The sequence below is a fragment of the Callithrix jacchus genome, chromosome 8 (assembly GCF_049354715.1).
Source record: "Callithrix jacchus isolate 240 chromosome 8, calJac240_pri, whole genome shotgun sequence".
Classification (NCBI taxonomy): Eukaryota; Metazoa; Chordata; class Mammalia; order Primates; family Cebidae; genus Callithrix; species Callithrix jacchus.
The window spans coordinates 22506090-22521276 of NC_133509.1; the positions used below are offsets into that span (position 1 = coordinate 22506090).

At 54.1% G+C, this 15187-nt stretch overlaps 2 protein-coding genes across 22 annotated transcripts; one reads left to right on the top strand and one right to left on the bottom strand.

Annotated features, from left to right (window-relative positions):
* Positions 1-384: 384 nt before the first annotated feature.
* Positions 385-8325, bottom strand: NEIL1 (nei like DNA glycosylase 1). Of its 20 annotated transcripts, none has more exons than XM_078333759.1 (11): positions 7906-8325; positions 7352-7412; positions 6118-6573; positions 3341-3460; positions 3185-3248; positions 2878-2977; positions 1763-1890; positions 1378-1405; positions 1172-1233; positions 823-988; positions 385-678 (listed from the first exon to the last, which is right to left on the bottom strand). In XM_078333759.1, the coding sequence occupies exons 3-11, from the start codon at positions 6549-6551 to the stop codon at positions 608-610; spliced, it is 1173 nt and encodes a 390-aa protein (XP_078189885.1). In that variant the 5' UTR covers positions 6552-6573; positions 7352-7412; positions 7906-8325; the 3' UTR covers positions 385-607. The 20 variants fall into 20 exon arrangements, with proteins under 20 accessions (XP_078189885.1, XP_078189881.1, XP_078189886.1 ...); XM_078333755.1 differs by having other exon boundaries at positions 3341-3475; XM_078333760.1 differs by lacking the exon at positions 7906-8325 and adding an exon at positions 7671-7744.
* On the top strand, positions 6306-8711 carry LOC128928898 (uncharacterized). Of its 2 annotated transcripts, none has more exons than XR_008474676.2 (2): positions 6306-6621; positions 7633-8711. XR_008474676.2 is itself a non-coding variant. In XM_054240494.2 (2 exons), exons 1-2 carry the CDS (start codon positions 7037-7039, stop codon positions 7973-7975), a joined length of 600 nt encoding a protein of 199 aa, XP_054096469.1. In that variant the 5' UTR covers positions 6848-7036; the 3' UTR covers positions 7976-8711. The 2 variants fall into 2 exon arrangements, 1 of the variants encoding a protein (XP_054096469.1); XM_054240494.2 differs by lacking the exon at positions 6306-6621 and adding an exon at positions 6848-7293.
* Positions 8712-15187: the final 6476 nt, after the last annotated feature.

A 15187-nucleotide genomic window follows, 5' to 3' on the forward strand; every position in this document is an offset into this window, starting at 1 on the left:
CCCCGACAAGAGACACTGGGGACCCTGAGTGACCAAAAGCCAATGAAGAGACCATGCATGGAGAAGCTCCTCCCCTGTGCCTGCAGGCAGAGGGCCCGGGGCTGGGGAGCAGCTGGACGGCGGGTTCTGCCTGGCTCCTGCCAGAATGGGAGAGCAGCCCTGGACCCTGGAGAATCTGGAGTGGAGCAGCTGTGGCTCCCGGGCTGCCAGGGGCCAGACACCACCTCTGAGGGGCTGTCTCTGCAGAGGCACACTGTCCTCTGACAGCCAGAGCCTTGAGGACTAGCATGAGGGCTGTCTGCCCTGTGAGGAGGTAGGTTTCCTGTCCCCAGGCCCGGACAGCAGGCCTTCCTACCTGGCCAGCTCAGACCAAGAGGTGCCAAGTTCACATTTATCAGTTTATTAAAAATACAGCATTTTTCACATGAGCTTGAGGGATGTGGAAGGTGGGGTGCAGTTAAAAACATCACAGTTGTCCCGGGAGCAGCTGTCGGGCATTTGCACCTTCTAAGAATTCAGACACTGCCCACTCCCGAGAATTCAGACAGACCCCAGATTCAGGGCAAGGCAACAAGAAAGGGCGGGTGCAAACAAGGAGACCCTCCTGCTAAGAGGCTGAGGTCCCCTCCAGTTCCAAGGATGGGGTGTCAGCCTTGGCCTTCCGAGGTCTGCGCTGGCCTGGGGGAAGAAGAGGTGAGATGGTCAGCTCAGACTCCGGGGCTGCCCTGACAGCCTCTCTCCCAGCTTCATTCATGGGCTCCTAGGCTGCCGTCCCATCCTCTCCTGTAGAGCTGGCTGCTGGGGATGCTGAGGAAAGCCTACCAGAGGCTGCCTGTCGTCCCTTCCTCCTCCCCTTCTTGGGGATTTTGGGAGCCTCTGGGTCCTGCTGGAAGCTGGTCGCCTCAGGCCGCTGGGTTGCAGTTCTCTCAGGAAGGTCTCTCTTTGCCCTAAGTGTCCTGGAAGGGGCCTTGCTTGGAGGTGGACGGTCCTGGATGGAGGAGGCACGGGTCCCTAAGGGGCTCTGCAGAGGTTGGTTAGGACTCGCCACTCCCCCCACCCTCTTAGGGTAAGGCAGCTGCCTGGGGGGGCGAAGCCAGGGGGAGGAGGAGGTGGGACGGGGGCAGCCAGGGCAGGAGTACAAGGGAGGAGGCTGCGGAGCAGGCAGCCATACCTCGACTCCGTCCTCAGGACTCGGCTGCGTGGCCTTGGATTTCTTTTTTCGGGACTTGCCCCCTGCAGGACACTAATGTTGGAGTTGGAGGGTCCTGTCCTGCCCCGAGGGGGGAACTCCCAGGGTTGCAGGGGGATAGGGTGGAGAAGGGTGTTGTAACCCTAAGTCCTTTCTGCTCTCAGCCTATTACATTAGGAGTAGCTTACCTTTGGGTGCCAAGGGTCCAGGATCCCCCTAAAGTGGGATGAAGATAATTAAGGAGTCAGCCTTCATTGGCGCAGGGGCATTTCCCTGGGAGAGGCAGGACTCACACACACCCTTCCAGATCAGTGTAGCTTCTGCCCTAGGAAGCCTCTAGGATCTCCCCCATGTCAGAGTCCACATCAGCAAAGCTGCCCTGCCCTTAGCTACTTTGACTGGCTGCGAACCTGGGACGCAAGGCAGGGGAGTGGCATGACCCTCGGGAACAGTGTGGTCCTTGGAAGGTCTAGACAGGCCCCAAGCATCTCCACCCCAGTTCTTGTGACCCCAGGTTTCATTTCCACCCATCAGCCTCATGGGGTCTCTTTGCCTGTGTGAACAGGGCCCAACCTGGAACCAGATAGTGCGGCCATGCCGGTCCTGCAGGGAGCTCATGCCCGGCATGCCATAGCACCGGAGCCAGGCGCGAAAAGCGGCAAAGTCCTCCTCCCCGCTCTCTGACCCGTAGCCTTTGCCCCCTGTGGGACAAAGGAACAGGCAGAGATCAGAGGGCAGACTTGGGTTGGGAGGAGCGGGGAGGCTGGTTAGACCTGGCCCAGACCTCAGCTACACAAGCTGATGGACTGAGTCAGGGGCCAAACTCTCCCTCCTCTGGTGATGTGACCTCAGCTGGTGTCTTCCCACTCAGCCACGACTTTCCCATCCTGGAAGGGGGTTAAGGATCCTTGTCCTGGCCCTGCGCAGTGACTCACACCTGGAATCCCAACACTTTGGGAAGCTGAGGTGGGAGGTTCCCTTGAGGCCAGGAGTTCAGTACAAGCCTGGGCAACATAGGGAGACCGTGTCTCTACAAATTTTTTTTTTAATTAGCCTAGTGTGGTGGTGTGGGCCTGTAGGCTGAGCCACTTAGGGGCAGAGGTGGGAGGATCACTTGAGCCCAGTGCAGGCAACATGGTGAGATTCTATCTCTACCAAAAATATATATACGTGTGTGTCTGTGTGTGTGTGTGAATATATAAAAGAATCCTTGTCCTGTCTGTCTCATGGGTTGAGGAAACACTTTTTTTTTCCTCAGATGGAGCTTTCGCTTGTTGCCTAGGCTAGAGTGCAATGGCCTGATCTCAGCTCACTGCAACCTCTGCCTCCCGGGTACAAGCAGTTCTGCCTCAGCCTCCTGAGTGGCTGTGATTTCATGCATCCGCCACCATGCCCAGCTAATTTTTTGCATTTTTGGTAGAGACAGGGTTTTACCATGTTGGCCAGGCTGGTCTTGAACTCCTGACCACAGATGATCCCACCCACCTCAGCCTCCCAAAGTGCTGGGATTACAGACATGAGCCACCGCACCCAGCCAGGAAACACTATTGACAAGTGAGGCCTAGTCCACTGAGTGACAGCTAGGGCTACAAACGTCCAAGCCAGTGAATCAGGCCCAAAGAGGGACACCTGCCCCAGGGTTACACAGTAATTTGCTCCAGCAGAGGTCATTCCATCTTTGGCCTCACCCAGCTGGACCACTTCCTTGGGCACTGAGTGGCACAGCTCCAGCAGGTCGGGGTTCTGCAGCTTGGCCTTGATCTTCTGGCTCAGGGTCAGCTCTGGGCTCTGAGGAAGGGGCAGGGGCAGGACCTGTCAACGGGGCCGTGTAAAGGCAGCTGACCTTCCCTCTGAGCTTGGCAGGACCTTGGGCCATTCACCCCCTCCCCACCCCTGTTGTTGAACTAAGCTGGGGACACCTGACCCCACTCATCCGCTTGGCAGCCCGCGTGGACACCACAGTGTGGCAGCACGTGCTCCATCCCTCGGGCTCACCGGCCTGCGCTGCTGCAGGGCCTCCAGGACCGAGCGGGCCTTCTTAAAGGGAGGGATCTTCAGCCTGGAGTGGCGGTGGGGGAAAGCCATGCTAGACAATGGGGAATGTGGACACACCTGGCCCACCCGTCCCCATGCCCATGCCTGCTTGCTGACCGGTACAGGATTTCCGCCCGCAGATAGTTGCCAATGCCATTGAAGAACCTCTGGTCCAGGAGGGCCTCGCAGATGGGCCGGTCAAAGGCCTTGTCCGATAGGTTTCGTAGCACATTCTCCCTGGAGGGACACAGTCTGGGTGCATAAGAGGATGGGGAGAGGGGCTCAGAGAACCTATTTCTGGGTACAAGGGAAAGGAAGCTGGGAGTTCCAGAGCTTCCTCTGCTCCCTGCCTCGGTTTTCCTATCTGTTAAATGGGAACATATGGGATTAAAATTCATTGTGAAAGGATGGCTGGGTGAGGTGGCCCACGCCTGTAATCCCAACACTTTGGGAGTCCGAGGCTGGCACATCACTTGAGGTCAGGAGAGCAGCCTGGCCAACGTGGGGAAACCCTGTCTCTACTAAAAATACAAAATTAGCTGGGCATGGTGGGAGGTGCCTGTAATCCCACCTACTTGGGAGGCTGAGTCAGATCACTGGAACCCGGGAGGCAGAGGTTGCAGTGAGCCAAGATTGCACGATTGCACTCCAGCCTGGGCAACAGTGAGACTCCATCTCAAAAAATAAAAACAAAAATAAATTCATTGTGAAAGGCGAAAAATGCTGATCAAAAGTAACGCGAGGCTGGTGTGGTGGCTCACACCTGTAATTCCAGCACTTTGGGAAGCTGAAGCAGGAGGATCCCTGGAGACCAGGGGACCAGCTTAGGCCACAAGGAAGGCCACATTGCTACCAAAAATTTAACAAAGTAGCCAGAGGCTGAGTGGTGTGCCCTGGTGGTCCCAACTACTCAGGAGGTTGAGGTGGGAGAATCACCTGAGCCCTGGAGGTTGAGACCACAGTGAGCTGTGATGGTGCCACTGCATTGCAGCCTGGGCAACAGAGGGAGATCCCATCTTAAAAAAAAAAACAACAAAAAAGCAGCATGCGGTTGTATATGAGGTTGTGTGTTTATCACTGCAGACTCCTCAGGACATGAGAACTCTGTCCACAGCACCTCATGTCTGCAGTCTGGAGCTCCCTGTATAGGACTGGTGGTGGGTGAGACTACATGTGGGTTTGCCATTGGTAGGGTCCACTCTTCTCAGGATCCTGGATATTCTCTGGCTCTGCGCAGCAGATAGGTGAGGTACCAGTGAGGGCCCTAGAACCCCCGCCCCGCCTCCAAGGGCTGTGGGTCTCCTCCCCACCGTGAAGAGGATGCACATCTTGTTTCTTTGAGAGAAAGGGTCATGGCAAGACTGACTGATGGGTGTGATGGGTGGGCCAGAAGACAGAGTCCTGGGGTGAAGGTACAAGGGTTTCCTGGGAGGTGCCCTGATTCCTGAGGGAAGCCAGTCACCACACACCCCAGCGGAAGCACTAAGGAAACAGCGCAAATGCTCACTGTTTGAGAGAAACCTCAGTTTACTTGTGGCATGATTCCCCAGGAAGGCAGAGGTGGGAGGAATCCAGGACCAAAGACTGAGGTTTCCCTGGGAATGTGCGTGGGGTCTGGGGAGGCCAGGAGTCCACTGCCTTTGAAGGCGTCGGAGACACCCCCGAACCATCCCACAGGCATCCGTGTCTCCTAAGGGCTAACTAACAGCACCATGTCCCCCAGAAAGGGAGAAGTCCACTCTGGGCCTCTGCGTCTCTTGCCAGTTGAATGCTCTTCCTCTGGCTGGCTCATTCTCATCAGTCAGGCCTCAGCTCACCTCCCTAGAGTGGCCACTGCCAGTACAGCCCCACCCTCGCCCAAGTCATCCTCCACCTCCTTCACCTGTTGGGTTTTCCTCAGGCATGCATCTGCCCGTTTCTCATTCCCCTACCCTATCTGAACATCAGTTCTGTGGGAGCAGGGACCACATTCATCTTGTTCACTGCTGTACCCCGAGCCCTTAGAACAAGGCCTGTCATGAAGCAGACTCATATATGTTTCCTCTTCAGAGGAAAGAAGCTGTCAACACTGCACCATCTGAGGTGACCTGCATCACATCCCAGGTGGGGCTGTGACACCCTCCTGCAGGCAGGGAAGAGGCACAGAGGAGACCACAGGACACAGACCAGTGGGCAGGCAGGATGTGGGAGACCACAAACCCAAGGTGGAAACGTGTCATGAGGCAGTCCCCTCCCCACCCCCTTGAAACAATTCTGCTCAGCCTCTTATGTTAAAGCCCCTCCACCTTCTCAGCCTCCTGGGAGCCCTGAGAGGTACTGTGGCATTGAGGGTGGGAGCCCCAGCTTCTCTGACACTACCTGGCCACCTGTCCTCAGGGCAGTGCCGACCCATCCTCCGCTTGGCTTTCCTCTCTCCTTCCCCATCAGTTAATTTTTGAGACAGAGTTGTTGGAGTACAGCGGTGCTATCCCGGCTCACTGTGACCTCCACATCCCTGGCTCAAGCGATTCTCCTGCCTCAGCCTCCTGAGTAGCTGGGATTACAGGCAAATGCCACCATGCCTGGCTAATTGTTGTATTTTAGTAGACACAGTATTTCACCATGTTGCCCAGGCTGGTCTCCACCTCCTGACCTTAAGTGATCCACCCGCCTCAGCCTCCCAAAGTGCTGGGATTACAGACGTGAGCCGCCACACCTAGCCCCCAATTAGTTTTGAGTTTCCTTATCCACTGGCTCGGGGAGCTGACCCAGGACAGGGACACTGTCTTGATCTACAGGTAAGGGGACTGAGGCCGAGAAGCAGCAGACACTTGCCCTTCATTGGCCAACAAGGCAGTAACAGAGCCAGGTGTGGAGCCCGTGACTATGCTCATCACACCTGGTGCTGGCCCTACCTGAACTGCTCGTACTCCTGCAAGACGCAGGGCCCGCGGCCCGGCTGCCACTTGCCCCCAAGATCCCAGTGGCCGAACCGGCGGATGTCCACGAAACACAGGGCGAGCTGGGGGCCGGGCGGAGCCGTGTAAAAGCGCAGGTGGGCGTGGCGTGGCAGCTCCCCGCGGGGAACCAGCTGGAAGGAGCCAGACATGCCGAAGCGGAAGACCAGGGCCAGCGGCTCCTGGGGGGGCTGGGCCCCAGGCAGGGGGCTGAGAGTCAGGCGCAGCTCCTTGCCACGTGCGGAAGCCGAGATGCGGTAGGCGCTGCTCTCAAAGGGCACCTCGGGGTTGCGGCTGACGGGGGACTTCTCCACGCAGCCCCCGAACACCAGCGCCCTGCAGGCCTCGTTCACAAACTGGCTGGCCAGGTGCAGCTCCGGGCCCTCGGGCATCCTGAGGGAGGGTGGCGGAGTCCTGTCGGGGAGGAAGGCAGCAGGATGAGCCCGGCGTGGACCTTGTGAGGTAGCGGCGGTCAGCCCCATTTTTAGAGAACTCGGAGGGTCGGAGGGGCACGCGGCCAGCTGCGGCTGGCGGGGAAGTGCGGGCCTGGCCACCGCCCCCAGTCCCCTCCCGGGACATTGGGATAGCCCAGGGCGCTGGGAGTCGGGCCGCTAACCGCTTCCTTCCGTGAGCTTTTGACGCGTTTAGAGGAAGGTTCCAACCCGTGCGTGGCCGCGGCTCCCGCCCCGCTTCCTCCCGGCTCCCCTCACTCACTGGCTCTTCTCATCTCCGCCTTGGCCCCTGCTGTCCCTCTGTCCCGGACACTTAAGGGAGCCTGCCCTCCGCACTCGCTGTCGCTTTCTCCAGGCCCTCCCACCATCTGAAAGGGTCTTAGGGTCGCGTGGCCGCCCCTCCCTGAGCCCCCACCCCACCAAGGATGCGCCCGACCTGTCGGCACAAGACAGGGAAAAAGCGCAGCCCGGCCTGGCGCGGGGCAGCTGCGGGATCCGACCCTCCGCCGCAGCGATCCCCGGGCCTGCCCCACGGGCCGGACACTCCCGCGTCCACCCCCGGGCCAGGGCAGGGCCCAGGACGAAGCGGGGATGCCACCGTGTGCTGGAGCCGCCCCCACGGCTCCGCAGGAGGAGAGCGGGCACCAGGAAGGGCTCCCCGAGCTCTGGCCCCGGGCCCGGGGTAGGTTAAGGGCCCGGGGCAGCGTCTGGTGCCTGGGGTGGGGGTATCCACTCCTCACCTTCGCCCTCTCCGCTTTGCCTCTGTCGCCGGACGGTTCTGGATGGGACGCGAAGGTGTACCTCGAGTGGAAGGGGGCACTTAGCGACGGGAGACGCCTGTACCTCGCCGTCCCCGCACCTGGGCGCCGACCCGGGCCTGGGGCCCGCAGGGCTTGTTTTGAGGGAGAACCTAAGGCTCCAGATTCCTAGTTTTGGGGAGGAGCGGCGCTCTAGGGCCCGCCCTCCCCATGCTCCCGCTGAGACCCTGTCCTCGGTTAATCCTGACTCCTCTTCTCCTCAGGGCCCTTCAAAGTCCATCCTCTCAGCCCTACAGCGCACCTCCGCACGTCGATCCTGCACGCCCCCACCCCGGGAACCGGCACTCCGTTCCGCTCGCCGCCACTGCAGCCACTAAAGGGTTAACGCCAGGAGAGGCGGTGCCCGGGAGCGCGCTGGGAATCGCTGGGAAGTGTAGTCCCTCGCTGGGAAGTGTAGGGAGGCGGTGGCAACTCTTCGAGGTGAGGTTCCCGAGCTCGGGGGCTGAAGGCTGTGGGGCAGGCTTCGGGGCAGTTACCTGGCTGGGAGATGGCGGAGAAACCTGGCTTCCCACTGCCCGGCGCCAGCGGATGCGGGAGCAGGTCTGAGGCCCCGGGTCGCCCCTGTCTGCGGTTGGGGGAAGTCACCCTGCTAGCCTGGGACAGGGTTGGCACCCCCAGCAGGAAACAGCAGCGACGAGCCCGAGCGGAGTCGCCTGCAGCTGCGCGCAGGGTGTGCACAGGTGCGCAGTGCGCGCAGGCCCTAAGGACGCACTGGGGACCCTAAGCACCAACGCACAGTTAGACCCAACTCATAAACAAACATCGTCACTGCCTGCCGGGTCGGAAGGGCAGCCAAGCAACAAAAAAAAGGCGGGGAGGTAGACCCACTTCAGACGGTTCTGCGGGGAGAGTCTCTGAAATGCGCCAGCCCGCAAAAAGTAGGAAACCCGACAGACACTCGGGCGGAAGGAACAGCCAGTGCAAAGGCCCTGAGGGTAGAAAGAGATTGGCCACTGAAAGAACTCCAGATCCTGTGTGGCTGGAGTAGTGCCAGGAGGTGGAGAGAGAAGGAAACAGGGCCCCAGTCAGGTCTGGCTGGGCCTCGGGAGGGCCTCCGTGTGGGGTCTGCACTTCATTCTAACTGTGTGCCTGACCCATCGCCACAATTTCCCCTCCTTCACACTTCCCTGCTTAACCTTCCTCTCTTTATTAGGCATAATAAAAATTATGTGGCTTTGTAAAATTGTTTTTTAAAGATGCATGTTAAAGTACTGGGCATGTAATGTCATGAATTGTCTAATTTACTTGAAAATACCTCTGCCAAAATAAATGGAGTTAACAATAACTTGATATTAGTTGACAATATCTGAGATAGTAGATATTAGTTAACAATAACTTCCTTTTTTGAGACAGGGTCTCACTGTATCACCCAGGCTGGAGTACAGTGCACAATCTTGGCTCACTGCAACCTCCACTTTTTGGGTTCAAGCGATTCCCCTGCCTCAGGCTCCTGAGTAGCTGGGATTACAGGCATGTGCCACCATGCCCAGCTAATTTTTGTATTTTTAGTAGAGATGGTTTTGCCATGTTAGCCAGGCCAGTCTTGAACTCCTGACCTCAAGTGATCTGCCTGCCTCAGCCTCCCAAAGTGCTGGGATTATGGGAGTGAGCCACCATGCCCAGCCAACAGTAATTCTTAATATTATCTAATAATCCACATCCAGATTTCCCCTAATTGTCCCAATCTCACACACACACACACACACACACACACACACATATCAGGGTCTCGCTCTGTCCACCAGGCAACAATCATGGCTCTCTGCAGCCACCGACCTTCCAGGCTCAAGTGAGCCTCAGCCTCCTGAGTTGCTGGGACTATAGGCGCGTACCACCATATCCAGCTAATTTTTGTATTTTTAGTAGAGGTGGGGTTTCACCACGTTGACCAGGATGGTCTCCATCTCTTGACCTTGTGATCCACCCGCCTCGGCCTCCCAAAGTGCTGGGATTATAGGCGTGAGCCACTGCACCCAGCCTATAATTTTAAATCTAGATGAACTACCTTCCCCTCTCCCACCCACTTCATCCTGCCTTTTTTATTGTCTTCATGATACGTTTCTGAAGGGTCTCAGCCAGTTGTCCTTTGACGTAAGATGCTGCATCACATTCTGAATTTGTCTGAATGTATCCTCAGGGTGTCACTGATACTGTCACAGACTGAACCTCTGTGGTTCATCCTGCATGCTGGGAATTAGATCTAAAGGCCTGATTATTTATGAATTCAGGGATACTTCCTAAGTGCTGCTCCATACTTTGTTTTTTGAGATGGAGTCTCGCTCTGTCACTCAGACTAGAGTGTAATGGCGCAATCTCGGCTCACTGCAACCTCTGTCTCCTGGGTTCAAGCGAATCTCCTACCTCAGCCTCCCGAGTACATGTCCCGATAACAGACATGTACCACCACTCCCAGCTAATCTTTGTATTTTTAGTAGAGACAGGGTTTCTTCTCCAGGTTGGCCAGACTGGTCTCCAACTCCTGACCTCAGGTGATCCGCCTGCCTTGGCCTCCCAAAGTGCTGGGATTATAGAGAGGAGCCACTGCTTCATACTTTGAATTGCTTCGTATCAGGAGGCACCCAATAGCCTGTTGTCCCACTTTAATGGGGGCTGAAATTGGTAAGACTGGGGCTGTGGCAGCCGGACCTCTGCATTAGAAAATGTATGCTTCTTGGGAGGCCGAGGCGGGTGGATCACGAGGTCAAGAGATGGAGACCATCCTGGTCAACATGGTGAAACCCCAACTCTACTAAAAAAATACAAAAAATTAGCCGAGCATGGTGGCGCGTGCCTGTAATCCCAGCTACTCAGGAGGCTGAGGCAGAAGAACTGCCTGAACCCAGGAGGCAGAGGTTGCGGTGAGCCGAGATCGCGCCATTGCACTCCAGCCTGGGTAACAAGAGTGAAACTCCGTCTCAAAAAGAAAGAAAATGTATGCTTCATACCTTGTGACCACCAAATAATCTATGGAGCAATTTCTTTGTTGTTCTCTTTAAATCAAGGTATAATTTACATATAGTAAAATTTACCCCTTTCTGACTGCAGTATTTGACAAATACAGTCATGTAACTGCCGACACAGTCAAGACGTAACACACATTGCAGCATTGTTCCCAAGATGTGGAAACAACCTCAATGTCCATCAACAGGTCAACAGATTTTTTTGATGTGCTTATTTTATATAGGCTGGGCATGGTGGCTCATGCATGTAATCTAGCACTTTGGGAGGTCAAGAAGGGAGGATCGCTTGAGCCTACGAGTTCAAGACTGGCCTGGGCAACACAGGGACACTCCATGTCTATACAAAAAAAGAATGAGCAGGCCGGGCGTGGTGGCTCACGCCTATAATCCCAGCACTTTGGGAGGCCGAGGTGGGTGGATCACAAGGTCAAGAGATCGAGACCATCCTGGTCAACAAGGTGAAACCCCATCTCTACTAAAAATACAAAAAAATCAGCTGGGCATGGTGGTGTGCGCCTGTAGTCCCAGCTACTCGGGAGGCTGAGGCAGGAGAGTTGCTTGAACCCAGAAGGCGGAGGTTGTGGTGAGCTGAGATCGTGCCATTGCACTCCAGTCTGGGTAACAACAGCGAAACGCCATCTCAAAAAAAAAAAAAAAAAAAAAAAAAAAGAATGAGCATAGTGGAATGCATCTGTAGTCCCAGCTACTCCAGAGGCTGTAGTGGAGGATCTCTTGAGCCTAGGAGTAGGAGGCGACAGTGAGCTGTGATCATACCACTGCACTCTAGCCTGGATGACAGGGTGAGACCTCATCCCCATCCCTGCCTTACCCCGACCCCCAAAATGTGGTATACAATGGAATATTATCCAGCCTTTAAAAAAACGAAATACTGGCTGGGCATGGTGGCTGACACCTGTAATTCCAGCACTTTGGGAGGCAGGCGGATCATGAGGTCAGGAGTTCGAGACCATCCTGACCAATGTGGTGAAACTCTGTCTCTACTAAAAATACGAAAATTAGCTGGGCTTGGTGGTGTGTGCCTGTAATCCCAGCTACTTGGGAGGCTGAGGCAGGAGAATCGCTTTAGCCTGGGAGGCAGAGGTTGTAGTGACCTGAGATCGTCCCACTGCACTCCAGCCTGGGCGACGGAGCAAGACTCCGTCTAAACAACAACAAAAAGGAAATACTGCCACATGCAACAACATGGGTAACCTCGAAGGCACTGCACTAAATGAGTTGGTCACAGAAGGACAAATACTTCATTCTTCCACTTTTATGAAGTATCTAAATAGTCAAACACATAGAAGCAGCAGGTCGAATGGTGGTTGCCAGGAACTGGGAAGGAGGAGGAAATGGGTAGTTCCTGTTCAATGAATATAGTTTCGGGTTTTTGGCCGGGCAGAGTGGCTCACGCTTGTAATCCCAGCACTTTGGGAGGCCAAGGCAGGTGAATCACTTGAGGCCAGGAGTTCCAGAGCAGCCTGGCCAACATGGTAAAACCCCGTCTTTACTAAGAATACAAAAATTAGCTTTGTGATCCCGTCTCAAAAGAAAATAAAGTTTTAGGTTTTTGTTGTTGTTGAGAAAGGCTTCGCTCTGTTGTTCAGGTTGAAGTGCAGTGGCACAATCTTGGCTCACTGCAGCCTCGACCTCCCAGTAGCTGGGATTACACATGGGGGCCACCATGCCTAATTTTTTGTGTTTTCAGTAGAGATGGGGTTTCGTCATGTTGCCAAGACTGGTCTCCAACTCCTGACTTCAAGCAATCCAGCCACCTTGGCCTCCCAGCGGGTTGGGATTACAGGCATGAGCCACCGTGCCCAGCCTGAAATAGTGATTTTCTAATTGTCATTCTTCATATATTTGATAGAATCCATCTGTCAAGTACAGCTTTACCTCACTGACCAGGGCTATTTGGTTATCCTGACTAAAAAGGCAGGATAAACTGTTTTATTTCCTTTTTTTTTTGAGACAGGGTCTTGTTCTGTCACTCAAGACTGGAGTGCAGCGGTGCGATCATGGTTCACTACAGCCTCGAACTCCTGGGCCCAGGTAATCCTCCAACCTCAGCCTCCTGGGTAGCTGGGACAACAGTGAACACTAGCACACCCAACTAATTTCTGTATTTTTCATGGAGATGGGGTTTCGCCAGGCTTCCCAGGCTAGTCTCCTTGTGATTTTTTTATCACTGTTTTTATTTATTTCCTGTTTTCATTTTTCTTTCTTGTTGCCCAACTGTGGTCTCGTTGAACAGTTTTTAGAATATCAGTTTATCTATATTTTTAATAATAACAACTGTATACATTTATGAGGTACGCTGTGTTTTGTTATATGTATATAATATGGAATAATCAAATTGGCTGGGAGCAGTGGCTCATGCCTGTATTCCCAGCACTTTGGAGGCCAAGGCAGGTAGATCACCTGGCTGGCCAACATGGTGAAACCCTGTCTCTACAAAAAATACAAAAGATTAGTTGAGTGTGGTGGTGCATGCCTGTAGTCCCAGCTACTCCAGAGGCTGACGCAAGAGAATCACTTGAACTCGGGAGGCGGAGATTGCACTGAGCCAAGACTGTGCCACTGCACTCCCGCCTGGGCAACAGAGTGAGACCCTGTCTCAAGAAAAAACAAAAAATAACAAAAAAAGATATATCAGTTACCTCTCATATTTATCATTTCTTTGTGATGAGAACATTTAAAACCCACTTTTAGCTATTTTGAAATATACATCGTTATTAACTATAGTCCTCATGCTGTGCAACAAATCACCAGATCTTACTCCTCCTAACTGGAACTTCGCACCCCTTCCCCCGCAACCCACCTCCTTTCTCCTCCAGCCTTTGCTAACCACCGTTCTACTGGTGACTTCTATGAATTCAACTCTTTTGCGGGGACAGGGTCTCATTCTGTCACTCAGGTTGGAGTACAGCAGCACTATCATGGCTCACTGCAGCCTTTACCTCCCTGGCTCAAGCAATCCTCCCACCTCAGCCTCCTAAGTAGCTGGAACTACTGGCATGTGCCACCATACCTGGCTAATTTTTTAAATTTTTGGTAGAGACAGGTTCACCATGTTGCTCAGCCTGGTCTTGAACTCCTGGGCTCAAGTGATCCTCCCACCTTGGCTTCCCAAAGTGCCGAGATTACAGGTGTGAGCCACTGCCCCAGGCCTTTTCTTCAATTCCAGGCATAAGTGAGGTGATGTGGTATTTCTCTCTCTGTGCCTGGCTTATTTCACTCAGTATGATGTCCTCTAGGTTCATCCATGTCACAAACGACAGAACCTTCTGCTTTTTAAAGGCCGAATAGTATTCCACTGTGTATATATACCACCTTTTTTTTTTTTTTTTTTTTTTTTGAGACATGGTCTCAGCTCTGTTACCCAGGCTGGAGTGCTCACTGCAACCTCAAACTCCTGGACTCAAGTGATTGGTCCTCCTGCCTCAGCCTCCTGAGTAGCTGAGACTACAGGCATGCACCACCATGCCTAGCTAATATTTTATTTTTATTTTTTGTAGAGACTTCTCCCTATGTCGCTCAGGCTGGCTGCAAGGTCTAAAGCAGTCTTCCCACCTCAGCCTCTCAAAGTGCTGGGATTACAGGCATGAACACTGCACCTGGCCTTTAGTTATTATTTCTCTGAATACTTCTTTCATTCCACTCTCTTCCCTCTTATCTTCTGGGACTCTGTAATCATGAGTGTTAGCCTTTTGTATATCCCACAGCTCTGTGATGATCAGTTTTGTGTCACCTTGACTGGGCCGTGGGGTCCAGATTTCAGAAATTTCTCTGCTGTGCGGAGTCTCACGTCCTGAGGATCCCAGCCAGGCTAGGCTGTCTTGTTCTCCGTCGCTCAGTCTTTCTGTTTGTTTTACATGTAACATCCAGGGTTGTTAACTGTACTTAGGGAGAGGAACAGGGAAAAGACCTACTTCATTTTCCCAGAAGCAGAAGTCAGGAGTGGGGTCAGTACTTTCCTCTTTCGATGTTCAAATTGCCCCATCTTTGGCCAGGGGAGCAAACCATTATTCTGATAGGTTCCTTACACAAGATACTGCAGGCAAGTCCTCCTCACACCTTTGTGTGCCAACCTTGGCATTGGCCTTTTCTACAAGGAGACCTGGCTGGCCTGGGCCACTCCTGGGATCCCATCTGCCTTAGTCTTCTTGAGCTGCTGTAACAATACCGCAGAATGGTGGCTTATAGCACAGATTTCTTCCTGCAGTTCTGGAGGCTGGGCAGTTCAAGATCAAGGTGCCAGCAGACTCAGTTCCTGTGGACAGCCCTCTTCCTGGCCTTGTAGACAGCCACCTTCTCGCTGTGTGCTCACATGGCCCTTACCTGGTACGTGCATGTGAACAGAGGCTTCAGCATAGGAAGTTTGGAGGAACGTGAACATTCGGTCCGTAACACCGATCCTCTTGCCTATGAGTGGTTCAGACATGGTCACCTCTCTCTTCCTAAAGACGGCAGTAGGCTGAGGTGGGCGGATCACAAAGTCAAGAGATTGAGATCATCCTTGCCAACATGGCAAAACCCTGTCTCTATTAGCAATACAAAAATTAGCCAGCATGGTACTGAGCGCCTGTAGCCCCAGCTACTTGGGAGGCTGAGGCAGAATTGCTTGAAATCAGGAGGCGGAGGTTGCAGCGAGCCAAGATCATGGTACCGCACTCCAGCCTGGCGACAGAGCGAGACTCCATCTCAAAAAAAAAAAAAGATGGCAGTGAAACAAGGGCAATCTCCTTTCTCTACAAGGGGCATTTGGCTTTGGGGACACCAATGTGGTGCCAGCCTG

Coding starts and splice junctions, on each gene's coding strand:
- NEIL1 (XM_035261846.3), bottom strand. CDS start 6,551: ATGCCCGAGGGCCCGGAGCTGCACCTGGCCAGCCAGTTTGTGAACGAG. Junction 2,978..3,184: donor CCCTGCAGCAGCGCAGGCCG/GTGAGCCCGAGG, acceptor CCCCTTCCTCAG/AGCCCAGAGCTGACCCTGAG. Junction 1,406..1,762: donor GCCGCACTATCTGGTTCCAG/GTTGGGCCCTGT, acceptor ATCCCACTTTAG/GGGGATCCTGGACCCTTGGC.
- LOC128928898 (XM_054240494.2), top strand. CDS start 7,037: ATGCGCCCGACCTGTCGGCACAAGACAGGGAAAAAGCGCAGCCCGGCC. Junction 7,294..7,632: donor GCTCTGGCCCCGGGCCCGGG/GTAGGTTAAGGG, acceptor TCTTCTCCTCAG/GGCCCTTCAAAGTCCATCCT.